The sequence below is a fragment of the Rhagoletis zephyria genome, unplaced genomic scaffold (assembly GCF_001687245.7).
Source record: "Rhagoletis zephyria isolate East Lansing unplaced genomic scaffold, Rhagoletis_zephyria_1.1 Rzeph_scaffold_01242, whole genome shotgun sequence".
Lineage (NCBI taxonomy): Eukaryota > Metazoa > Arthropoda > Insecta > Diptera > Tephritidae > Rhagoletis > Rhagoletis zephyria.
Genome location: NW_016158326.1, coordinates 67,094 through 79,843, shown reverse-complemented (window position 1 = coordinate 79,843; position 12,750 = coordinate 67,094). Strand labels below are relative to the sequence as shown.

At 36.9% G+C, this 12,750-nt stretch overlaps 4 protein-coding genes and 1 long non-coding RNA gene across 5 annotated transcripts; 2 read left to right on the top strand and 3 right to left on the bottom strand.

Annotated features, from left to right (window-relative positions):
• Nucleotides 1-4,477: 4,477 nt before the first annotated feature.
• On the top strand, nucleotides 4,478-5,396 carry RpS12 (ribosomal protein S12). Its single transcript, XM_017616655.1, has 3 exons — nucleotides 4,478-4,579; nucleotides 4,790-4,924; nucleotides 4,996-5,396. The coding sequence occupies exons 1-3, from the start codon at nucleotides 4,563-4,565 to the stop codon at nucleotides 5,261-5,263; spliced, it is 420 nt and encodes a 139-aa protein (XP_017472144.1). The 5' UTR covers nucleotides 4,478-4,562; the 3' UTR covers nucleotides 5,264-5,396.
• Zmynd10 (zinc finger MYND-type containing 10) lies at nucleotides 5,288-7,448 on the bottom strand. Its single transcript, XM_017616654.1, has 4 exons — nucleotides 6,753-7,448; nucleotides 6,413-6,678; nucleotides 6,180-6,331; nucleotides 5,288-6,046 (listed from the first exon to the last, which is right to left on the bottom strand). Exons 1-4 carry the CDS (start codon nucleotides 7,250-7,252, stop codon nucleotides 5,585-5,587), a joined length of 1,380 nt encoding a protein of 459 aa, XP_017472143.1. The 5' UTR covers nucleotides 7,253-7,448; the 3' UTR covers nucleotides 5,288-5,584.
• Nucleotides 5,957-6,705, top strand: LOC108363314 (uncharacterized). The gene is made up of 3 exons (XR_001847600.1): nucleotides 5,957-6,130; nucleotides 6,185-6,378; nucleotides 6,429-6,705. It is a non-coding gene; the product is annotated as an uncharacterized LOC108363314 (long non-coding RNA).
• Nucleotides 7,449-9,143: 1,695 nt separating the features above from the next.
• On the bottom strand, nucleotides 9,144-11,066 carry Grasp65 (Golgi reassembly-stacking protein 2). The gene has a single exon (XM_017616653.1). The coding sequence runs from the start codon at nucleotides 10,854-10,856 to the stop codon at nucleotides 9,378-9,380; it is 1,479 nt and encodes a 492-aa protein (XP_017472142.1). The 5' UTR covers nucleotides 10,857-11,066; the 3' UTR covers nucleotides 9,144-9,377.
• Nucleotides 11,067-11,697: 631 nt separating this feature from the next.
• On the bottom strand, nucleotides 11,698-12,468 carry Pfdn6 (prefoldin 6). Its single transcript, XM_017616656.1, has 2 exons — nucleotides 12,262-12,468; nucleotides 11,698-12,137 (listed from the first exon to the last, which is right to left on the bottom strand). The coding sequence occupies exons 1-2, from the start codon at nucleotides 12,332-12,334 to the stop codon at nucleotides 11,833-11,835; spliced, it is 378 nt and encodes a 125-aa protein (XP_017472145.1). The 5' UTR covers nucleotides 12,335-12,468; the 3' UTR covers nucleotides 11,698-11,832.
• Between the last annotated feature and the right edge of the window lie 282 nt (nucleotides 12,469-12,750).

Below are 12,750 nucleotides of genomic sequence, written 5' to 3'. Positions count from 1 at the left end.
AAATTTTTCAATTTTATATCAGAAGCCGTGCGGCGAAACACATACACAAAATCAGCTGAGCTAGTAACACCACCTTATATAAATTCGCCTTGAGCAAAAACAAAATACAAGGAAGGCGAAGAAATCAGCTGATCATACTGTTACGATTATCCTTGAAACCTCGTCCGGATTTCCCAAATCTCTCGGTTCGTATCGCTGGATGGTTAAATAAAGGCTAACGATGACCAAATAGTAGTACAATTAACTTTATTGTACAACAAACAATTTTACAATACTTGCTAATACAGTAAAAACACTACAATACTTGTTAAAGAAATTACAACGCTTTACTGAACTTGTTAACACAATTAAACTTATAGCTTGCTTATTCGCAACTCGCTTCTCTGCTCACTTTACTTGTAGCTTGCTCACTTGTCACTCACTCACCTCGCTATGGCGGCGCCCTTATATACCTGCGCTGCCACTTATGGCAACCCTAGAACATTCTGAAGTTTATCGCTCATTCTCTTTCTCTCGCTGTTCGCGGTGTTCATCCAACTTGACGTTTCTCTTTGTGGAACATTCTACGTCGTTCCTCGAACATTCTGCCTATTTCTCGTTGTTCGCTTTGTGTTGCCGCAGTATTCGCCACAATAGAACACCACCTTCAAGGCGAATTTATACAAGGTGGTGTTCGCGGTACTTCCCAGTGTCAAAATGATGTGTTTGTTGTAAACAAGGCGAATTCATATAACAACAAACACATCATTTTGACATTAAGAAGTACCGCGGCGAAAATTTAAATTCGCCATCAACACCACCTTGTATAAATCCGCCTTGACCACCTTGTACAAATTCGCCTTGAGGAGTTGTTTGTTATCATGGTGAAATGAACTGAAGGTGGCGCATTCCCAAAACCGCTACTTTGGTTTTCCCGACTTTGACATTTATGGCAATACGTAAACAAACTTTTTGTTTAGAAACAAGTGCAAACGTATTGCAAACGTATTGTGTACTTTCAAGTGAAAAATCGAAGTAACTCGTGCGTTCTGAAGTAAACAACGTTTTATTTGTAATAAAAACTTTATAAAAATGTCGTGTCGTGTGTTGAATTGCAGCAGTCGTGGAGGTAAAGCCCCAAATGCAGTTTTTTTTTGTTTCCCCGCGACGACGCCTTGGCCAGAAAGTGGGTAGAGTTCTGCCGGCAGGAGAAGCCATAAAATTTAGACACCAGCGTAATATGCATGAAGCACTTTACGGACCAGTTTTAAACACGACATGTTAAATTGAAAACGTTGAAATACCACAAATTACAAATTAAAATCGGAGGTAAGCAAGCATCGACCACTTTCTGCAGGAAAACATGCGCTGCGACAAGATATTATCACTTTTTCGGCACCTGCAATACAAACACAAAAATTATTAATAGTTAATTAATAAGACCTATTCTTTTGAACACATTTCAACAGTGGTTGTATATTTTTTGTTAACGTTGTGCTTAATTTGCTATATTCAAAGATGGCTTGAGAAATTGGTGAATCGAGAAGAAAACATGTTTTCTCACTGCAAATTCACAACTGTCAACTCATTGTTCTTCGCCATATTCTTTGTTTACCCGTTGCCACAAATGTCATTCTGCGGGAATGCGCAATCTTGTATTCTATCGTTCTTGGGTTGATGGCGAATCTAGGTTTTTGGCGCCAATGTCAAAATGATGTGTTTGTTGTAAACAAGGCGAATTCCTATTACAACAAACACCATGACCCAACTACACAAGATCTGACAAGATGAAGCAAAAGAAAAAAGTAATTTTCTGGCTGACGTTTGTAATTTCAGCGCCATGTTATTTTCTGTGAAAAGTAAACAAAGAATATGAAGACGAAGCATAAAGAAAAAATGCAAGCAATGTTGTGCACATGTTTGTGCTAACCAATTTATTATTTTTGTACGTGTTTTTGCATCCAATCACCGCGCACTTCATTTTAATTGCATTTGCACAAAAAATCACTGAAATAAAGCACCGACAAAATACACGTAAAGAAAGCAAAACAGAAATAGCAAACCTCAAAATTACGAACGTTACACACTTTTCTCTCAATTGCTATTACAAATGGCTGCTTCTCAACCGGTCAGATCTGTTCTAATTGGTTCATGAACAAACACATAATTTTGACATTAATAAGTAATAGGCTGTTTTTGCTTACGCGTAAAAGCACATTTAGCGCATTTAGCTCTAAATGTACATTTATCCATACAAAATTCGTCACCTAAATGCAACTAAATGCAACTCCATTTTTGCATTAAGAATCTAAATGCTAAAAGCAACCCTGTGATCTTCCAAAATTCCCACGATTCGAACATGGTTTAAAGAGAAAAAGTGGCAACATTGCTTTTTCGAGTATACCGCAGAACTCCACAGGCGAACAGCGATGGCCTACCAACTGTCATTTTGACGAGCAATGTGATTGCAAGTTTTTGTGTGTGGGCACTTTGATGTCTTGAAATAAGCATTTGCCGCATGACGCCACCAGACAACATTCTCTCAATTTCGATGTTTAAAAACATTTAAATCTTTAAAAAACTTGCTGAATAATTTCCTAAAACGTAATCATAAATAATCCAATAAGGAGCAGACTTTTATTTTGATTTAATATAAAAATTTCATCGATGTTACCACCAGCACGCTTTCTTTCAAATGAAAATATGGCTGTCAAACTATCGAATTGCCTGCAATAGATGTCAAGCAATAAGCGCTGACATATATTGCAGCACATGAGAAATAGGCGGTCTCCATTGGAAATATATTTTGTGACATAGTTTTCACGACATCAGTGTTTTCCTGTGGAGACAGGGCCATACAGTTGCTAGCTACGTTTCAGTGATCGCCGATCGAGATTTCTTTTATTTTGCATTACATATTTGGATAAAGAAAAGTTAAGCAAATTCAACATCGATGTGATGCTGATAGAAATCTGGATCAATTTGTGATCAACTCGGTTCGTTTTGTTTCCTAATTAAGTGAGAAAATTTTAATTGACAGCACCGACAAATGAATATATACACAAACAAATTTTCGGTTATGGTTAAAACAATACAAGTTTTTGTATTGAATTTTTGGTTTAAAATTTATTGTTTCCTTTTCAGTAGGGTTTTTGCACATTATCTCCTGCGTGAGAATTGATCGTAATATATACGCATCTAAATATGAGACTGGAACACGGCTGTTTGTCAAAAGCATACGATTTCGAACTCGCGTAAATGTACATTTGCTAAATGCTATAGCATGAACGCTCTTCGAAAACATATGTTCGAAAGTGCTAAATGTTGCATTTTTAATGTAGCAAAAACGCTGCATTACGCGGGGAAAATCTAAATTCGCGATCAACACCACCTTGTATTAATTCGCCTTGAGGTGGTGTTACTGGCGAATTTAGATTTTCGCGCGGTACTTATTAGGTGCGTTCGTTTAAATCTCCAGTAAAACCAACCAACTGCCAAATTCCGGCGAAATGCCATCTGTTCTCTCACAAGAGAGAAATATCCCAAATAGTACGCGAACAGAAAATTTGCAGAAACTTGCAAGTTAGACGAACAGCTGATATAATTTTTGTTTACATTCAAAAGTGTAAAATTTAAAACGTACGAAAACTCATCACAAAGTGTTATACTGACACAGTTTACTGATTAAACAAATAACTACTTACTTCTTACAAGTTTAATTAGACGCATTTTGTCATTTTTAACTTCCAAACCATCAAAATAAATTTTGTGATTTACGTAAATGTCAACCAGCTGTTTTTGATCAGCTGTTTTTGATCAGCTGTTTTGCTGTTGGCAAAATTTTTTTTTCAGCAGAAGCCATCAGCTCCCCTCAAAATGAAATGTCACTTTGCTCTCTCAATTTCCCCTACTTTGCAAGTTTTTTTGCGTACGCGAACGCAAAAACTTGTAAGTTTTGGTTAAACATGAACAATTAACAGCTACGCGAACGCAACTAATGTCAAAATAAAGGCGAATTTATACAAGGTGGTAACAGAACAAAAACAAAAATTACAACAACAAATTATACACTCCTTGACAATCAGTACAAAGCCAAATTACAACAAACACATGATTTTGACAAAAGGTACAAATTCGCCGTGAAATCAGCGGATCCGATAACACCACCTTGTATAGATTCGCCTTGATACATGGTGCTGTTGCTGGCGAATTTAGATTAAAACAACGACAACCACATGTATTTTTTTTATTGCGGGTGTTATGTCAAATCTCAATTCGCTCCAAAGTTTACATGTATTTGTTAATTTTAGCTGAATCGTTTTAGCCGTCTTTTTGCCAATTTACACGTCGCCGCAAAAGTTCTGGCAGCACTGCATGTTTGTGTAATTTGACATTTTAACGTATTGAAGTTGGCTGCTGATGTGCCGCAACCTTTCTTTCCGGTTGTCAAAAAGGTACGGAATGAATGAAATTTTTTGTAGCAGCAAATAAAGATTTTGTATTCGATTTAATGGCTTACATCCGACTAACAATACGTTTTTTGTTTTCTTATTTCAGTGCAGACACGACACAAGTAGTTAAAAATGGCTGACGTTGATGTGTAAGTTGAGTTCTGCGTGTTTATTAATCAACTAAAAATCGGTGGTGCAGAAATACAGTAAAACAGTAGGCCACATAATGGACAATGTTTCTCCTATATAATAAACATTCATATTCACATAAACATTTCACATATTATTAGCTACTGTTATTCATGGATTTTTCCTTTCATATATCGACCTTTACGCTCATTTCAACTTAATCGTGACAGTGATGTGCCCTCCGCCGCGCCAGTAATTGGCGACAAAATGGACATCAATACCGCGCTGCAAGAGGTGCTGAAGAAGTCTCTCATTGCTGATGGCTTGGTTCATGGCATTCACCAAGCGTGCAAAGCTTTGGACAAGTAAGCTATCGTGAATGTTTTTGTTTTTTCTTACCTTGAATTTAACTTTAATTTCTCTGTTTATTTCTTAGGCGCCAAGCTGTTTTGTGCATCCTCGCCGATTCGATGGACGTTGATTTATACAAGAAACTCGTTACTGCACTCTGCCATGAACATCAAATCCCACTTATCCGTGTAGATTCACACAAGAAATTGGGTGAATGGTCTGGGCTATGCAAAATCGACAAAGAGGGCAAGCCACGTAAGGTCAGCGGATGCGCTGTTGTGGTTATCAAGGATTTCGGTGAGGAGACTCCTGCTTTGGATGTTGTGAAAGAACATCTGCGTCAAAATAGCTAAACGCGCTGTGTGTGTTTAGTTCTGAATAACTTTCAACAAATATAGTGATTTGTGATGTTAGAGGATCACAAAAAATTAAAAACCGTGTGTTTTTGAGCAAAAAATCTTTTATAAATAAAAAGTTTAAACCAGATACATAAATATTGAAGTGCAGTGAATATATGACGAAAATGATATGAATTTGCAGAAGTGATAACTCGGAGGTGTTGTGTGGTATGCTTTAAGCTTTAATGCAGTTGACTTTGTGCTGCGGCCAGTCGTCCAGTTGACATTTTCTGCAAAAAATGTGTTATAGTTATTCAATTGTATAAAAGCAAAAACTCAAATCACTGACCTTGAACAGTAATAAGTAGTTTTGCAGTTGGCGCACTTCTTCACTGCATTAGAAGCACATTTGCCGCATTTTTTTCTACCAGCCTCATCTTTACCCGTTTCCACAGTTTCAGAAGTTTTTTCTGCTCTTGCAGCCGTCTCCTCGAGCTCGGCCAGCAGATCTGTATTGTATGCCGTATTCAAACGCTTGGCTATTTCACATATTTTATCTTTATCAGTACACAGAAATATTTCCTCTTGCTTTTGAGCGACAACAGGAAAACCACCAATACGTTCACACTCAGCTATAAGCTTTTCGCGTATTTCTGGTAATTCTTCGAGAAGCAAGTTGGATTTTTGTTTCCGATTCTCATTACCGTTGCCGGCGACGCCCAAAAGGCAAAGGTATTGCTTTAACTCAACTAAAGGTGGAAGTTGATCGAGTATTGTCTCCAGCAACAGCCCTTGGCACTGAAAAAGTTCTCAAATTGATTTACGTAAAAACGGTGGCAGAAGAAAAAAATGCTACTTTTTTAATATGTGTTCATGTTAAATGTGCGTACACAACATACTCTAAATTAGCTATAAAATTAAGATATTTTACTTTAGACAGATGCTTTCGACGTTCTTCGTTTAACTCATACGATGTCATCAAAGAATTATTAAAGAGCAATTCTCGCATGCAAAACCAGCTTTGCGCTTCTTGTTTGGACACTTTGTTTAAGTCATCACCTTGCACCAATAACCACTTTTCATCTGTGAACACATAATACTATAATTCCTGGCAATGGAAGTGAGTAATGGTAAGCTTGTGTAGATATATGTATAAATGTATACCAATATAACGTTGCAGTCCTTTATTTGTACGTCGCTGCCAAGGACGAAATTGCAGTAAGTCTGCTATTAGCCAAGGTACATCGTGCGTTACCACCATGCGACGTGAGGCACTCAACGGTATTGAATCCGCATGCTCTGCCAGGTAGCTAAGTATAGAAATGCAACGCATGCCAATCTTATAAATTAAATCGCGTTTTTGACGCTCTAACTCGGATAAAACAGCTTCATCTACATCAACTTTTGATTGATTTTCATGATAACCCATGCTATTACATATAAGATAAAAATGTATATACTGATTAAGTATAATAATTGCTATGAAACAGTACGACTTTCGAACCTTACTAAACCAATCACTTGTGCAACAGCCAAAGCGCAGTAGTCTACCAAATCAATAGCTGCATCCTGCAGTGCCTCACATGCGCTCACATGGAAAAGTGTGGTGTCTAATAAGGAAATAACGGCAGCTTCGTGAAAAAGCACTGTATAGATGAGAAAAGTAGCCTGAGGATTGGGATCGATTTCCAGCAGGTGTGGTAGCACACGCGTCTTCCATAAAAAAATGCTATAAGCTTCGTGTATAAGCACCTGAAAATCAGAAATGTGAAGATAGTGTTGCGCTTTTATAGCATGTACCTTCAACTTGTCCCGGGATATGAGAAATTCTTTCACTTCTTCTTCACGATGTTCGGCTGCTTCGAGTATAGCTTGCTGGCTTAATTTTATAATCATTTCGTGAACGTCCACCCACTTCGTGCTCCCTATGTCGACCAATTGAAATGGGCGAATGCTTTCGATGAAATAAGATAATTCCTCAGGTAAAACAAAATTGGACATCATTTATGCTCGACTTATATTTCTTTACAAACGCCGTTTTCTCTTTATGAAATATAACTGAAATTTTGTGAAATTTCTTTTTCGGTGTTTGATCGATTTGATATGATGGTTCAAACAAGGTTGCTAGGATGAAACATATCGTCGATGTTTTTGCAAGACCGCCCATCAACCAGCTGCAAAACCGCGTAAATCGCCGTTGTGGCAACCCGTTGGTAACCCTGAATTCCATGCATCGAGATTTATGCATAAAAATCGTTAAATCGTTATTAAAACAACAGATTTGTAAAATAATAGCTAGAGAAAATACCGCCTATCAAGGCAATGCCTTCAAAGAATAAACCTTTTTTTCGCTCCTGTAAAATTTGAGTGCCGTAAGATAGGCGGTTTTGCAATTGGGCGATGGACGGTTTTGCAAAAGCATCGACGAAATGTATTTGTACATATATACAGTGAATCAATATGAAAACTGGGACGCGACATTTTAGCAAGTTTTGGCAATTTTTCTTAAGTTTTAATTTTTATTTTTATTTTTTTTTGAGTGTACCTGTTTTCTTAAGAAACACCACATATCGTCACCTGAAATGCAAAAAGAAATAACAAACTTCGTCGCTGAAATACAAAACGTCGTAACTAGTAAAAAATTCAAAATTCACCAAATTTGTTTTAATCAGCATCTTTAGAAAGAATTCTGGTATATATGTATGCAGATTTGTAGTAGATTAAATTTGAGTATAATATGGTGCAATTTGAAGTAGCTGGGGCTTACCGTTGGTTTTTCGCAATTTTTTTTTGAGTGTTACGTTTTTTTCCCATACAGATTATGTTAAACAATTTTTGTTATGTAAACAGCTATACTTTCATAAAGAAATATTAAACATTAAATAATATGGGCAATATAAACATTAAATAATATGGCAATAATAATATGCGTTCCCACGACAGTCGGGTCTACGTAACCGGAACGACCCAGATTTATATCTGGCCAAGGACTGTCACTCCAGCAACACTCCCCAAAAAGTCTTTGGGGAATTTGTATGCTGCTACAACAACAACAACATTAAATAATATGTACAGTGCCGGACAAAAGTATTGGCACAGAGAATTTTTCGCAATATATGCAAAGATCTTTATTCTAATTTATTTTCAATATTTTTTAATAAAAATATAGTTCGTACTTCACCAAAAAACATAAAAACAAAATCTCTAAACTATGTGCAATACTCAGGAAAATTCAATAAATTTGCATACTAATTTGCAACTTCTTATTCAGATTTTTTAGAGAAATTCCAAGTATGTAGTTTATATATATAATTTTAGTATAACAAAGTGCAAGTTTGAAGTATCTAAAAAATTGCGTTGATTTTTGGACATTTTTTAGTAGAAGGTGTTGCTCATTTTATCCATACAAAAAATAATTGTCGAACATACTTTGTACGGAAGAACCTGACTGAAAAAAATTGCCAAAAATCAATGCGATTTTTTAGGACCTCAAGCTTGCACTTTGTTATACTAAAATTAGTTGAGCTATAAAACTGCATACTTAGAATTTTTATAAAAAAACTGAATAGAAAGTTGCAAATAAGTATGCAAATTTATTGAATTTTCCTGAGTTTTGCACAAAATTTAGAGATTTAGTTTTTAAGTTTTTTTGGTGTAGGACGAACTATATATTTGTAAAAAATTATCGAAAATAAATTAGAATAAAAAACTGTTCAGATGTTGCGAAAAATTCTCTGTGCCAATACTTTTATCCGGCACTGTATGTATCTCAACGAGCGGAAGTTCGCTTTACTGAACGGACCAAATATAGAAGTGCTAACAGTGTAGATGATACGGATTTCCGCGGGAGAGGTCTATCACTTCGTCATGCATGTTTAATAAAACAACAAGAATGCTTTTACCATTACATACATATGTTTACTATATTGCAATCAAGGATTCGCTCTTATTTTGTATTCATTTTGCACATTGCCATATACATTCCATAATGCGTATTTAATACAATACTACTAATTGTTTGTAGTCAAATTGCGAAAAACATAAAACATATATGTACATACATATATACGAATAATCATAAAACAACGGATTTAAAATAAGGTAAATATAATTTTCATATTACGAATAATTAATTAGCAAATGTTTGTTGGATTGCTTGCATATGTGACACTGATGTTGGGGGGACACTTGCCGGGGGTGCCGCAGCCGATGCTTGCTGTGCGTACATTTGTGGCGGCATAGGTGTTGGCTGTGTCGGATAAAGTCCACTTGTTGGTTGCACTTGCGGATAAGTGGGTACCGTTTGCGCAGCTGGATACGACAGTGCTACTGGTGCGGTCATGTATTGCTGTTGTTGCGATGCCATTGAATACATTGGTACCGTAGCCGCAGTGGAAACAAATTGTGGTGGTAATGTGACCTGTGGATATGGCAACTGAGTAGCTCCTGTGGCTGTGGTATTACCAGAGACGCTAGCAGACGATGTCGGTTGTTGATCATTAGAGCCGGGAATAAACAAATTACTGGGTGGTGGTATATTTGGAACATAGAACTGAGATGGTTGCGATATACTTGGGCCAGCAGCTGGAAACAAGGCACCTGTTGTGGCGGTGTTGACCGATGTGTTAACTTCGGTACCCTTTTGATCCGTGGTTGCTCCAATTTGGTTGATTATAGGATTTACTGTCGCAGCTGTTATATCAAAACTGCTACTACCCGCTATACTTGCTGCTTCAGGATTGAAGTATGTTTGAAAAACGCTCGGTTGCTGTGAAGTAGTTGCCGGCGGAACTCCAGCTGCGGATTCCGTTGATCCTTCATTTGACAAAGAATTTCGCGATTGTTTAAAAGTGTTCGTCAAAGGAGGGACGTAAGGCAGTGTTGGTGTGATCAGTGGTGTTGAGGCTGCCGACGTTGGTATGGTGCTTGTTGCAATTGGTGCTGTGTTTACTGGTTCGATTGTGGTTGGTGCCTTTGCGACCGATGTCACTGCCTGTACTGGTATACGATGTAAGTAACCATAACCAATGCCGCAACCCAATGCACCCTCGCCGCCCCAATTAGAATTAGGTTTAATAGTGACTTCACGGCAGGCATCGTCATCAATATTGTATACGTACATTTTCAGTGGTTGATTTTCGTGTGTTTCAATTAAAGTAAATAGGTCATCGTTTTCATGACGTATAGCATCTGCACCAATAACATAATCCGAATATGCACGTAATCCTGCGATTTCAGCCGGTGAATTGGGATGTACTTCAAGAATGTGCCAGACGTTTTCATTCGCACCCTCGAACGAACAAAAGCGTATACTGACACCCAGCAGACCTTGACCACCCCATGTTTTACTTGGAGTTAACATCAACTCACGCACAGTTTGGGTCTTGCTAGAGTATACCGTTAGTCTTACAGGCTTATCAACATTCTGACGTAGTAACTCTTTCAACATGTCGTTATCCTGATCAAGACGAGTGCCAGCAATGGCAACAATAAAATCAAAAAAAGCTTCCAAACCTGCCTTTTGGCCAGGAGAATTATCTTGCACTTTTAGTACGTGGTATCCTTCGGTGCCACCTCCCGGTACCTCTATACTATGGCTTGAACCCATTTCTGTCTATAGAGCAGAACGAATAGATTTGTTTTTCTAATTAGTTCACAGAGTTATCCAGCAGAACGCGTATGAAATGTTTATGGGGTTTAAAAATTATTAGTTCGCCTTTAAAATTAGTTTTTCCAACTTTTCCCTACTTTGTTGGGAAGTCTTTGCGTGGCACAATCAAAAAATAATCCAAGATTCTATTTTTTCCCCTACTTGTCAAAATGTAAGAAACCTGCCATATTGTTTAGAAATCCTTAAATTATATTTTTCAGTGGATGTGGATTTTGAATTACAAAAGTAATAAAACTTTATCTTTCTAAAATGGCATAAATTTATACGTATTTTCTGTTTGTTAATAATAGATTGCAAAATGTTAGACATCAAAAGGAGCAACTTTAATTTTATTTTGTTAGCTAGATTTATTTTTATATTTCAATGGCAGCTTCAATTTCAGATTGTCACCTTCGAAATGACGTGTTCGCCTTCAAAAAAGATGAGCAAAGATCATTACCCATACATACATATTTACATCATACCTACTAAAATTGGTCTCATTGGTTCCTGATGAATATTTTTAGGCTTTAAAACATCCTCCGTATGCGTCGGAAGACATATTTATTTTGATATCGACCCCATATCAAATCAAGCAATGGATTCGACAACTGCTACGACATTCGGGTCTACATATGTAACTGGAACGACCCCGATTTATATCTGGCCAAGGACTGTCACTCTAGCTACACTCCCTAAAAACTCTTTGGGGAATTTGTATGCTGTTACAACAACAACTGCCTTGGAAATCACCAAATACTGTTCAGCTAGTTTTACCAGCATATAAAACATAAGTCGATTTAATGAAGTTTTTTTTATTAAATTAAATGCTTAAATTAATTACGAGCAAAAACACCGACACTACTTGATGAACGGTAAACCCTATCGTTGGAGTCATTAGCTTTGGAAGTCGAGAGAAGCGCTCCATACATGTCTACTTCATTGCGGCGGCTACCTGATATTGTTGTTGTAGTTTTTGCACAGTTTCACGGTGTTTTGTCATATCTTTTTCCATATTTTCCAGTGTATCATTTGAGCTTTTCAATTCTTTTGAAATATACTCTATACGTTTGCCTACATTCTGACGCGAATCCTCCAGATCTTGCTTAACAAGCACAGGACCGTATAGCTTGTAAACTTTATTATCTGGACCAAGAAGGTTTAGTTCGTCAAGCACGCATTTGTTTTCATTCAGCTGGGATTCCAGCAGCGTACGCTGTTTTACTAGTTTTACGCAGGCTGAATAAGAATTTCACATTTTAATAGTATAATTTAAAAAAAATTGCTAGATTTTAGCATGCACATATTTAGATACCACAAACCGCCAGGAATGTGTCATATCAAGTAACCGGCGTAAACTTACTTTTTTGCAAATTTTGGTACGCCTCCAGCTCAGACTGCAATTTCTTTACCAATGCCGCGCTGTTTTTATCCATTTTTTCAACAAACTGTAATTTATTGTTTTTAATTTATATTTTTTAAAACAGTTGGTGAATGCAAAAATGCAGAACTCGCAGAACCACACACGAGTCTTAAGCGCAGCGAATTCACGCAATGACAACCAAGGCGAATTCAGATGACAACCAAATCAAGGCGAATTAATTGACAACTATTTCAAGTGCAAAGCTGCCAGTTTCATTCAATAAAAATTATTTAGTTAATAACAAACAACATAAATCTAGATTATTTTTTACTCTGCACACAATTTTTTAAAATAATTTGCACCAAAATATTAATCTAGCTAGAACTGAAAGTTTATATAAAAGTACATCCATTTAATTAATTTTCAGTTTCATAAACTAATTGTGAACGTCCTCTTAAGCGAAGAAGCAGCGTCGTTGAAGAGGAAGAA

What these genes read in the sequence shown, in the direction of transcription:
- RpS12 (XM_017616655.1), top strand. An exon ending in GCGTGCAAAGCTTTGGACAA is followed by an intron (nt 4,925 to 4,995) that starts GTAAGCTATCGT and finishes TTTATTTCTTAG; the next exon opens with GCGCCAAGCTGTTTTGTGCA.
- Zmynd10 (XM_017616654.1), bottom strand. Translation starts at nt 7,252, where the DNA reads ATGATGTCCAATTTTGTTTTACCTGAGGAATTATCTTATTTCATCGAA. An exon ending in AGGACTGCAACGTTATATTG is followed by an intron (nt 6,332 to 6,412) that starts GTATACATTTAT and finishes ATGTGTTCACAG; the next exon opens with ATGAAAAGTGGTTATTGGTG. An exon ending in GTCGAAAGCATCTGTCTAAA is followed by an intron (nt 6,047 to 6,179) that starts GTAAAATATCTT and finishes GAACTTTTTCAG; the next exon opens with TGCCAAGGGCTGTTGCTGGA.
- Grasp65 (XM_017616653.1), bottom strand. Translation starts at nt 10,856, where the DNA reads ATGGGTTCAAGCCATAGTATAGAGGTACCGGGAGGTGGCACCGAAGGA.
- Pfdn6 (XM_017616656.1), bottom strand. Translation starts at nt 12,334, where the DNA reads ATGGATAAAAACAGCGCGGCATTGGTAAAGAAATTGCAGTCTGAGCTG. An exon ending in GTACCAAAATTTGCAAAAAA is followed by an intron (nt 12,138 to 12,261) that starts GTAAGTTTACGC and finishes ATTCTTATTCAG; the next exon opens with CCTGCGTAAAACTAGTAAAA.